We start from the raw sequence: 12,956 nt of genomic DNA, 5'->3' as shown, positions 1-12,956 counted from the left end.
GGACGGTAATTTTATGAATGTAGCCTGTAGTTTATGAATACAAATAAGTATAAATCAAGCCCCAATCTAATAATAAATGTAACTATAAAACCATAGAGTTAAAAAGAAATCTTGAGAGGACCAGGAAATTGTTGGCACGCGTACATGAACAATTACAAGACTTTGGCCCACCATGAACAACAGTGCTGATGGAGTAATGTCACCTTGTGGTTCAGATCGCCACGGACGAGGACAGTGGCGTGCTGCTGTACAAAGGTGACAACGACCACATCGCCATGGAGCTGTACAGAGGTCGCCTCCGGGTCAGCTACGACACGGGATCCTACCCCCCCTCTGCTATATACAGGTACACCACCACATGTGTAGCCTCTGCTATATACACCCACCACATACTAGCCTCTGTTCTATACAGGTACACCCACCACATACTAGCCTCTGTTCTATACAGGTACACCACCACATGTGTAGCCTCTGCTATATACACCCACCACATACTAGCCTCTGTTCTATACAGGTACACCCACCACATACTAGCCTCTGTTCTATACAGGTACACCACCACATGTGTAGCCTCTGCTATATACACCCACCACATACTAGCCTCTGTTCTATACAGGTACACCACCACATACTAGCCTCTGTTCTATACAGGTACACCACCACATACTAGCCTCTGCTATATACACCCACCACATACTAGCCTCTGCTATATACACCCACCACATACTAGCCTCTGCTATATACACCCACCACATACTAGCCTCTGCTATATACACCCACCACATACTAGCCTCTGCTATATACACCTACCACATACTAGCCTCTGCTATATACACCCACCACATACTAGCCTCTGCTATATACACCCACCACATACTAGCCTCTGCTATATACACCCACCACATACTAGCCTCTGCTATATACAGGTACACCCACCACATACCAGCCTCTGTTCTATACAGGTACACCACCACATACTAGCCTCTGCTATATACACCCACCACATACTAGCCTCTGCTGCTACACCCACCACATACTAGCCTCTTCTATATATACAGGTACACCCACCACATACTAGCCTCTGCTATACACCCACCACATACTAGCCTCTTCTATATATACAGGTACACCACCACATACTAGCCTCTGCTATATATACAGGTACACCACCACATACTAGCCTCTTCTATATATACAGGTACACCACCACATACTAGCCTCTTCTATATATACAGGTACACCCACCACATACTAGCCTCTGTTCTATACAGGTACACCACCACATACTAGCCTCTGCTATATATACAGGTACACCCACCACATACTAGCCTCTGCTATATACAGGTACACCACCACATACTAGCCTCTGCTATATATACAGGTACACCACCACATACTAGCCTCTGCTATATATACAGGTACACCACCACATACTAGCCTCTTCTATATATACAGGTACACCACCACATACTAGCCTCTTCTATATATACAGGTACACCACCACATACTAGCCTCTTCTATATATACAGGTACACCACCACATACTAGCCTCTTCTATATATACAGGTACACCACCACATACTAGCCTCTTCTATATATACAGGTACACCACCACATACTAGCCTCTTCTATATATACAGGTACACCACCACATACTAGCCTCTTCTATATATACAGGTACACCCACCACATACTAGCCTCTTCTATATATACAGGTACACCTACCACATACTAGCCTCTTCTATATATACAGGTACACCACCACATACTAGCCTCTTCTATATATACAGGTACACCTACCACATACTAGCCTCTTCTATATATACAGGTACACCACCACATACTAGCCTCTTCTATATATACAGGTACACCCACCACATACTAGCCTCTGCTATATATACAGGTACACCCACCACATACTAGCCTCTTCTATATATACAGGTACACCACCACATACTAGCCTCTTCTATATATACAGGTACACCCACCACATACTAGCCTCTTCTATATATACAGGTACACCTACCACATACTAGCCTCTTCTATATATACAGGTACACCCACCACATACTAGCCTCTTCTATATATACAGGTACACCACCACATACTAGCCTCTTCTATATATACAGGTACACCTACCACATACTAGCCTCTGCTATATATACAGGTACACCACCACATACTAGCCTCTTCTATATATACAGGTACACCCACCACATACTAGCCTCTTCTATATATACAGGTACACCACCACATACTAGCCTCTGCTATATATACAGGTACACCACCACATACTAGCCTCTGCTATATATACAGGTACACCACCACATACTAGCCTCTGCTATATACACCTACCACATACTAGCCTCTGCTATATACACCTACCACATACTAGCCTCTTCTATATACAGGTACACCCACCACATACTAGCCTCTGTTCTATACAGGTACACCCACCCATAGGCGCCGGATAGGAGGTCAGAAGGGTCTGAATGTCCCCGCACTATTGGGGAATGACTCGTCAATTTATTTATTTATTTTTCTCGACCGGCTATTGGCTGCCGCTGCATGCTTGCCTCTCGATGCAATGACCATTCTGGCTATAGAATACAGTGCAGTAATAATAATATATAATAATAATGTCCCTGCACTTTTTACGTCCCACCACATACTACTAGTATCCACTATAGTAAAAATACTGTACGCATGCACGCACACACGCACGCACACACGCACGCACGCACACACACACACTATACATGTATATAGAAACTAATGTGTAGCATTGACTGAACGCCTACATCAAAAATGTCATCTGAAATATGTTAATTGTGTGAAGCCTAGTCAACATCCTAAGTTTCTGCTTCTTTCCGACTCTCTCTCTCAGCGTGGAGACGGTTAATGATGGCAGTTTTCACATGGTGGAGTTGGTGGCGTCCGAGCAGACTCTGTCCCTGTCCATCGACGGGGGAACCCCCAAATCCATCACCTCCCTGAGCAAGCAGTCCACACTCAGCATAGACTCTCCACTCTACCTGGGAGGTACGGACCACCCTGAATCTGACACACACACACACACACACACACACACACACACTGTGTGTGTGTGTGTGTGTGTGTGTGTGTGTGTGTGTGTGTGTGTGTGTGTGTGTGTGTGTGTGTGTGTGTGTATCTTTATTGTCACATTACAGTTTTACAAGTAAAAGTTGGTTGGTGAAATTCGTTTTTGTGCATAGTTCCCATAGTGTCGTTTTGGTATGGGCAAAGCTTTCACCGCAAAACGTACAAGTAAAGGGGTTCCCCTCACATCAGATATTGAAGCCTTTGCTACAAAATGTACAACTAAACGGTATTTTAGCTTTTACCACAAACATTACAAGGTTACATGGTTTTTCACCCCAAACAATGCCTGTAACATAATTGGATATATACTCACTGGCTATCATTAACGTCCACATGTGCCACCTCTCTCCTCCTCCTCTAGGCATGCCAGAGCGTGGCTCCATGTCCGGCGGTGCCGCCCTGCAGCACAGCTCCGGTGGCCGTAACGGCACCAGCTTCCACGGCTGCCTGCGTAACGTCTACATCAACGGTCAGCTGCAGGACTTAGGGGAGGCGGTGGGCTCTGGGTCTGGTCAGGGCACCTCCTCCGGAGTGGAGCCAGGGTGCCAGCCCTGCCAGAGAAGGGAAGCCTGCGTCCAGGGCGACTGCCACCCTACGGGGCACAGCGGCTTCACCTGCACCTGCCACCCCGGGTGGACGGGAACGCTGTGCGACCAGCAGGTCAACAACCCCTGCGATGGCAACAAGTGAGTGTGTGTTATTGAATGAGGCTGTGCGGTCCAGTTGTCTGGTTAGATGAGCAAGTGCGTGCGTGCGTGCGTGCGTGCTTGCGTGCGTGCGTGCGTGCGTGCGTATGTATGTGTATGACTGCCTGCATGCGCATGCCTGTGTGTCTGTGTTTAGAGATAGGATGATTGTGCTACACAGTGGAGTCCTCAGTCCTTGAAAAATGTTCATACACAATAAGGGGAAAAAATGATGTTGTTAATTTAACCGTTTTGTTAGAGTTGCGAAATCCGTTTTGAAATCATGAAGTGGCCAAATGAAATGATCCATTACTTTACATCTAAAACCTAAGTGCTACATTGTAAACATTGTAAACATTTTCAGTAACTTGAAACAAATACCGGTATGTTATATGCAGTGAGCAACACATTATAATTCTAATGTCCACCATGTGTTGTAGGTGTATCCATAGTGAGCAACACATTATAATTCTAATCTCCACCATGTGTTGTAGGTGTATCCATAGTGAGCAACACATTATAATTCTAATCTCCACCATGTGTTGTAGGTGTATCCATAGTGAGCAACACATTATAATTGTAATCTCCACCATGTGTTGTAGGTGTATCCATAGTGAGCAACACATTATAATTGTAATCTCCACCATGTGTTGTAGGTGTATCCATTATAATTCTAATCTCCACCATGTGTTGTAGGTGTATCCATAGTGAGCAACACATTATAATTCTAATCTCCACCATGTGTTGTAGGTGTATCCATAGTGAGCAACACATTATAATTGTAATCTCCACCATGTGTTGTAGGTGTATCCATTATAATTCTAATCTCCACCATGTGTTGTAGGTGTATCCATAGTGAGCAACACATTATAATTGTAATCTCCACCATGTGTTGTAGGTGTATCCATTATAATTCTAATCTCCACCATGTGTTGTAGGTGTATCCATTATAATTGTAATCTCCACCATGTGTTGTAGGTGTATCCATTATAATTCTAATCTCCACCATGTGTTGTAGGTGTATCCATTATAATTGTAATCTCCACCATGTGTTGTAGGTGTATCCATTATAATTGTAATCTCCACCATGTGTTGTAGGTGTATCCATTATAATTCTAATCTCCACCATGTGTTGTAGGTGTATCCATTATAATTGTAATCTCCACCATGTGTTGTAGGTGTATCCATTATAATTCTAATCTCCACCATGTGTTGTAGGTGTATCCATTATAATTCTAATCTCCACCATGTTGTAGGTGTATCCATTATAATTGTAATCTCCACCATGTGTTGTAGGTGTATCCATTATAATTGTAATCTCCACCATGTGTTGTAGGTGTATCCATTATAATTCTAATCTCCACCATGTGTTGTAGGTGTATCCATTATAATTGTAATCTCCACCATGTGTTGTAGGTGTATCCATTATAATTCTAATCTCCACCATGTGTTGTAGGTGTATCCATAGTGAGCAACACATTATAATTGTAATCTCCACCATGTGTTGTAGGTGTATCCATTATAATTCTAATCTCCACCATGTGTTGTAGGTGTATCCATTATAATTGTAATCTCCACCATGTGTTGTAGGTGTATCCATTATAATTGTAATCTCCACCATGTGTTGTAGGTGTATCCATTATAATTCTAATCTCCACCATGTGTTGTAGGTGTATCCATTATAATTGTAATCTCCACCATGTGTTGTAGGTGTATCCATTATAATTGTAATCTCCACCATGTGTTGTAGGTGTATCCATTATAATTGTAATCTCCACCATGTGTTGTAGGTGTATCCATTATAATTGTAATCTCCACCATGTGTTGTAGGTGTATCCATTATAATTGTAATCTCCACCATGTGTTGTAGGTGTATCCATTATAATTCTAATCTCCACCATGTGTTGTAGGTGTATCCATTATAATTGTAATCTCCACCATGTGTTGTAGGTGTATCCATTATAATTGTAATCTCCACCATGTGTTGTAGGTGTATCCATTATAATTGTAATCTCCACCATGTGTTGTAGGTGTATCCATTATAATTCTAATCTCCACCATGTGTTGTAGGTGTATCCATTATAATTGTAATCTCCACCATGTGTTGTAGGTGTATCCATTATAATTCTAATCTCCACCATGTTGTAGGTGTATCCATTATAATTGTAATCTCCACCATGTGTTGTAGGTGTATCCATTATAATTGTAATCTCCACCATGTGTTGTAGGTGTATCCATTATAATTCTAATCTCCACCATGTGTTGTAGGTGTATCCATTATAATTGTAATCTCCACCATGTGTTGTAGGTGTATCCATTATAATTCTAATCTCCACCATGTGTTGTAGGTGTATCCATAGTGAGCAACACATTATAATTGTAATCTCCACCATGTGTTGTAGGTGTATCCATTATAATTCTAATCTCCACCATGTGTTGTAGGTGTATCCATTATAATTGTAATCTCCACCATGTGTTGTAGGTGTATCCATTATAATTGTAATCTCCACCATGTGTTGTAGGTGTATCCATTATAATTCTAATCTCCACCATGTGTTGTAGGTGTATCCATTATAATTCTAATCTCCACCATGTGTTGTAGGTGTATCCACGGCACCTGCATGCCCATTAACTCCTACTCCTACTCCTGCCGCTGCCAGCCGGGCTTCGGCGGTGTTCTCTGTGACGAGCAGGACCAGGAGGCCGTGAACCCGTGCAGCCTCGCCCGCTGTAAGCATGGCAAGTGTAGACTGTCGGGTCTGGGCAAGGCCTACTGCGAGTGCACCAGTGGATACACAGGAGAGGCCTGTGACAAAGGTGAGAGACGGAGTCATGGCGAGCGTGCGTGTGTGTGTGTGTGTGTGTGTGTATGTGTGTGTGTGTGTGAGAGAGTGACAAAGAGAAAGCAGCTTTATGCCTCCTTCTTAAAACCAACCGTTCCTTCCTGGTGACCATGGTTTTCTGCACTAGGACCTGTGTGTGTGTGTGCGTGCACTTTAGCCCCCCATTTCCCTCCCCCATCTTCAGACTAATGTCTATGTGTGTGTGTGTGTGTGTGCGTATGTGTGTGTGTGCGTGCGTGCGTGCGTGCGTGCGTGCGTGCGTGCGTGCGTGCGTGCGTGCGTGCGTGCGTGCGTGCGTGCGTGCGTGCGTGCGTGCGTGCGTGCGTGCGTGCGTACGTACGTGCGTGTGTGTGTGCGTGCATGTCTAACAGTGTTCAGTGTCTCTGCATTAACGCTTCTTCTAACTCGTTGCCTTTCAACTCAGCATCTTCTGAGCTTCCTCTGAGCCCCGACGGGGTCACACAGGTGAGACTGTCCGCTCACTTCCCATTTCTCTTTCCCCACCACTTTCCTTCAGTCCATTACAAAATATAATAATAATAATAATAATCTCCTCCTCCGCCGCCGACGGCCTTTGGCGTTGTGTTCTTTTGAAGCCACACCACATGCTCCTTCCCCTGCTGCTTAGCTTCCGTCTCCTCACAGCTTTACATGGCATCTCCTTTGTTGGTTCTTCTTACCGCCCTCATATTCTCTCTCTCTCTCTCTCTCTCTCTCTCTCTCTCTCTCTCTCTCTCTCTCTCTCTCTCCAGTCCATCAATCTATCCATACACGACCCCGTCCACCATCCATACCAGAAACTAAATGCAGCGCTAGTACAAACTCAAGCTTGTAGAGCTGCTATTTGTTTCACGACACCGTCGTATGACGGAGCGGGTTTGCTTAGTTTTAGGTTTTCTTTTCTCCATACTTTGGCTTATTTGTCAGGTGCAGGAATCAAAAAGGTCAGAGTAAGTAGGCCTATTGTGTAATAAAAACTCAACAAAAGATACGGGGAAAAAAACAGCCTTTCGTCTGTTTGTTTTGGTTAGTTTTGTAAACACACAATTCAGTGAGTTATCTTTATTTTTATTATAGTTTTTATTTAGTTTGTGTTAACGTTTTATTTATTTTTATTATTTTAGTTTTGGTTATTTGGCTAGACTTCGGGGACTATAATAACCTTGCTCACACTGACTCAACCCTCTCTCCTCTCTCCGTGTCGGCGCAGAGGTGGCCTGCCGAGGGGAACGGGTCCGAGATGTCTACCAGAGACAGCAAGGCTACGCGGCGTGCCAAACCCAGGAGAAGGTCTCCCGCCTAGAGTGCCGGGGCAGCTGCCAGGGGGGCCGGGCCGGGGCCGGGGGGGCGCAGGGCACCTGCTGCACCCCGCTCCGCAGCAAGCGCAGGAAATACACCTTCCAGTGCACCGACGGCTCCTCCTTTGTCCAGGAAGTGGAGAAGGTGGTCAAGTGCGGCTGTACAAAGTGTCCCTCCTCATCGTAAATGTTAAAAAAACAACAAAAACAACAAAAACAAACAGACAGCGCCCGCGAGCAGAGAGAGTTCAAAGCTCTCCGAGTGTGTTTTGTGTTTCCTGCCCCACTACCCCTCCACCCATGCCCCTTTACTATGACCCCGTCCAAGCCCCCGCCCCTCCACCCCATGCCCCTTTACTTTGACCTTTGACCCCGTCCAAGCCCACCAGACCGTCTGATTCCTGATCCTTCCTGAGAAACACTCTCTCCCCGCTGAGTCATCCCCCATGTTTTTGTAAAAACATTGAAAAAAAGAAGAAAAAAAATGGTCAAAAACAGAAGAAACAGCTATTAAAAAAAAAAAAAAAAAAGTTCCTTTTCCTGTCAGTGCTGGACTGATGATCAATGCTTCCTCAGTGGGGATGTTGAATTATATTGTAAAGTACACAAAAGAAGAAAAAAAAACGGACTTATTTTTTATTATGAAGTGGAGAAAAAAAAGACAAAAAAAACCAACAAGAGTTTACTTTTTTCCTGCTTATGTTCGCCTCAATGATGACTCAAACAGTACGCCACCGTTGTTCTATTTTATTTTTTTTCCATGGAGGACTGACGACGACGACGACGACAGGTCTCCTAAACGGATGAACTCTTCCTGTGTAGACTACCTGCTTCCTCCTGCCCCGCGCGTCCTGTGTTTTTAGGAGTTCCCCTGGCTGACAGTAATAGCACAGACTCACCAGTAGGGGGTGCTGCAGGGATGGGGCAGCAGTTATAACCTCTGTTCATCCACTGACACGAGTGAAGCCACACGCACGCAGTCACCCCGCGGCCTCCCGGCCGTGACGCACCTCGCCGTGAACCCTCTGAGACTGTGTGCAGACATGTGCACGAGCGTGCACACAAACAAACACCCACAGACCTGTACATAGACTACATACAGTACACACCCCGTGATACTCAGCTACTGAGCGCTGCGCGCGCGCACGCACACACACACACACACACACACACACACACACACACACACACACACACACACACACACACACACACACACACACACACACACACACAGACACACACAGACAGACACAACCACAACCGAATGCACATGCTCACCTGTGGAAGAGGAGTCGTACTCATTTAGATAGTAGCTGCCGGGTTCATTACAACACCACTTCCTGATTATCTGCCCATGATGTCCATTCATAAATGACAAGTATTTATTGTATCATAAATACCTGTACTTATTCAGTAGGTCCCCGCATTTATCGATCTGATTCTTTTAATATATATTAATTTATATTTGTCCTCTTATTTTTGTATTAAAGACATAATCAGTTGAGATAGGTGAACTAACATGATGGTGTTCTTTATTTTTGTTTAAAAACAGAAGTCGTTGGGTTTTTTTTTTTTTTTTGACCACTGAAAAACTGTTGTGTTTGCCAGAAAACGTAGTTGCATTTTAATCTGCAAATGTGACGTGAAGACATTGTATATTTTTGTCGCGTTTCCTGAAAGTTTGTACTGTGCCATTATGATGAGAAGGTCTTTATATTAGAGTATACATGTATAGATAATTTCCCTACCTATGTATTTCACACAGAAATCATGTGAGTAGCAATGACCCTAGAGGATGCTTAGAACTGTTTTTACCTTTTTAACAAATTTATGCTTAAAGAATACTGTGACTTTTTCTAAATGAAACTACTTTGTTAGCCCCTTGGTCTCCGATGTTAACATGTTGCTGCTAAGTTTTTGTACCGTAGACTGGGATCCTGATCTGTATATGTTCTATAGAACTTCCTGCCCCTACTGTAAGGGGGTGCCTTGTGTAACAGATAAATATGTCCCCCCAACTTTCCCCCATGTGCGTTGTGCTTTATCCCCCCCTTCCCCGCCCCCATCTTCAGACTAATGTCAGTTCCCTGACTGATGTTTGTTTATTAAACACAATATTTACCTCATTCTTTTTACATTTGCCTTTTTTAATATCTCACCAACAGCAGTCGTATAATCACATATAATCTTGATTGATTGAATACGTTATTAAAAGTTTAAAAAGTAATTAAAAGTTAGAAAAAGTACAGTTCAATACAAGGTCTGCTAAGAGGATTTAAAACCCAAGAAAGCCTGTGGCTTGTTTCCATTGGGGTCCTTCATATTAAATTCATAGGAAACAGACACAGTAATTGCAAACTCTCCCCACAATAATATAAAATATTTTGATAGTTATTGTTTATAGAAGAAATTAGGTACACAATATATTGTACCTTATTGAAGACTGTGCTGTATGTTTGTGCTCATCACCTCTTTAAGTTGGGGGGTAAAATGAATGTATTGTAGTCTACATCAGTACCCCTTTTTCTCATTTATTTGTGTTCAGTTTACACACCTAAATTACAGTACTGTACACTGTGTTTTGTCATATTTCCATTAACACCACTCTCTGTGACAGCCGACAGCTGCCAGATAATACAGACTTGCATGACTGTAATTGAGATATATGGAGTATATGGATAGGTCCTTTGATAATTATGCTCTTTTCATTCTTTTCATTCTTCCCCAGGAAAAAAAGAAACAAAAGAAACCAGGCTCTGGTGAAAGGAGACAATGCGCATTCAGCAGCAAAACGTGGTCCACTCTTTGTTGTATAGCTCAATAGCGACATCTGCAGGTAAAAATGAGGCTAGACATTTCAGATTTGTTCTGATATGATTGAAAATATTACATTTGTCTTGATTGCTCACATATGCATAGATATAACACACTACCTTTCCTGGTTGTACTTGTTACTTGTCTGATAAGGTGTATAAATGAATCCAAATGGCAAGAAGAACTCAGAGGGATAGGCCTTGTGCAGGTCAAGGTGGTCGCAGCCTATACTGCACCTTATACCATGTGGAGTATAAACACTCAAAAGAATATAATCAGATATTACACATTTACAACTTTATTGTATCTGTATTATAAGAAGAGAATTATTTAGTTGCATTGCACAAATGTGTGTGTGTGTGTGTGTGTGTGTGTGTGTGTGTGTGTGTGTGTGTGTGTGTGTGTGTGTGTGTGTGTGTGTGTGTGTGCAGACAACCGTAGGTCCGACTGACGTGGGGCCGGGCAATGCACTCCTTGTGGTGGTGACTGTGGAACACGTGTGTCAAATTTGAAGTCGGTGGGGCGAACGCTTCTTGAGTTACATGGACTACAGACGTACGTACATACAGAAACTGTGCATTTATAGATTGTATATTACTATGTTCTCATGTTGAGGCTGAAAATTGCTTTGACATTTGTCGAATCAACTGTAAGCAACACTACAGTATATCTACAAAGAAATAAAATGTGTAGATTGTGTACCTGACTCTATGAAGTGTAGCACTGCCCCTTTAAGGGTAGTGCATAAAAGGGGTGGCCAGGTTCGCGGCCTCCTGTTTTGCCAGAAGCCTGATTTGAGTGTTTGTTGGGGATCTGGCTGGAGGCATGAGGTGCCAGCCTAGTACTTGGTAAGAAAACCTCAACAAATGGTGATGCTTTGATAATTAATTTTGATTATGGGCATTTTATATTCCATTTACAGAGTTCGGCAGGTGTGATGTTTTGTGAGGGGGAGCTGGGACACTGCCTGAATCAGTAAAGGGTAGGGGTATGGATTTTTGAGTGGTGCTAGACACTCGTATAGACAGCAATGTGTGTCCCTATGTCCAAGTACGTACTGTGTCTGTCTCTGTGTCTGTAGCACGGAAAGCTGAAACACCTCGCCAATACCACTGGATGGCACTGTTGCGCAGCATCACTCGCACGCACGCTCGCAGTCCCGGTTAGGAAGGAAGGAAGAGAGAATTTCAGAGCAGCCAAAACGGTCAAACAAAGTACAAATACTTAACGGCTTCTGCGCCAAATGAAAATTCTCTGACGTTTTCGTTGTCTCCTATAGCCGATTTATGCTTATTTTGAAACATCTCACCACCACCACCAGGCCGCAGCACGGCCGCAACGGAGGGTATGTACAGCTGCGTCCTATTGTGGGCTTACGAACTGCAGAGGGACCTAGCCGCAATTTGCAACTCTAGATTTTTTTATAATGGGATGAATCTAGAGTTGCAATACCCTCCATTGACTCCCCACTCATCATTTTGCGTTTGCGATCTGCTGGTCTTACACGACGTTAAACTCACCAACATTGCAGCTGTAGTCCAAGCTTGAATTATTCTCTTTCAATCTGCAAAGCTTGTTTTTCATAAAAATCCCCCGTAGACATGTTATGAGCTACTTTCTGTCAAGAAGACGAAATGTTGGAGTTTGGAAGCGCTCGTTTGTATTAAGGGGTCGCGCTGCTGCCTCCTGCATTATGTGCAAATGCGAAACAGATGCATGCAGGGACGTTCAGTGACTTACGACGAGCGCTTCCAAACTCCAGCACTTAGAAAAAGAATCACTTGCACAGAATTTCTTGACAGAAAGTAGCTCATAACATGTCTACGGGGGATTTTTATGAAAAACAAGCTTTGCAGATTGAAAGAGAATAATTCAAGCTTGGACTACAGCTGCAATGTTGGTGAGTTTAACGTCGTGTAAGACAAGCAGATCGCAAACGCAAAATGATGAGTGGGGAGTCAATGGAGGGTATTGCAACTCTAGATTCATCCCATTATAAAATAATCTAGAGTTGCAAATTGCGGCTAAGAGGGACCCTACGTAAAGTAACATCCACATTTCAGAAACTTTACGGGGCTAGGTCCTTTCCTGGGTTAACAGCATTTAGTCAGTGGGAGCCAGTAGTATATTGACTGGGTATGTTTTGGTATTTTGCTGTACGTGTTATGTGTAATTTAATGAATTTGTAT

The 12,956-nt window shown here is 43.4% G+C and overlaps 1 protein-coding gene across 1 annotated transcript in view; it reads left to right on the top strand.

Moving 5' to 3' along the window:
* The window catches only part of slit2 (slit homolog 2), a gene marked incomplete at its 5' end in the record, with an annotated part of 48,030 nt that extends 37,957 nt beyond the window's left edge, over nucleotides 1-10,073 (top strand). The window contains 5 exons of the mRNA XM_079498452.1: nucleotides 216-346; nucleotides 2,888-3,042; nucleotides 3,485-3,809; nucleotides 6,412-6,626; nucleotides 7,863-10,073. Coding sequence (XP_079354578.1) covers nucleotides 216-346; nucleotides 2,888-3,042; nucleotides 3,485-3,809; nucleotides 6,412-6,626; nucleotides 7,863-8,137 — 1,101 coding nt within the window. The 3' untranslated portion in view covers nucleotides 8,138-10,073. The remainder of the gene's footprint in view (nucleotides 1-215; nucleotides 347-2,887; nucleotides 3,043-3,484; nucleotides 3,810-6,411; nucleotides 6,627-7,862) is intronic.
* Between the last annotated feature and the right edge of the window lie 2,883 nt (nucleotides 10,074-12,956).

The sequence above is a fragment of the Electrona antarctica genome (genome assembly GCF_951216825.1).
Source record: "Electrona antarctica genome assembly, chromosome: 4".
In the NCBI taxonomy this organism is placed as follows: domain Eukaryota; kingdom Metazoa; phylum Chordata; class Actinopteri; order Myctophiformes; family Myctophidae; genus Electrona; species Electrona antarctica.
This window is presented reverse-complemented; position numbering and strand designations above follow the sequence as displayed.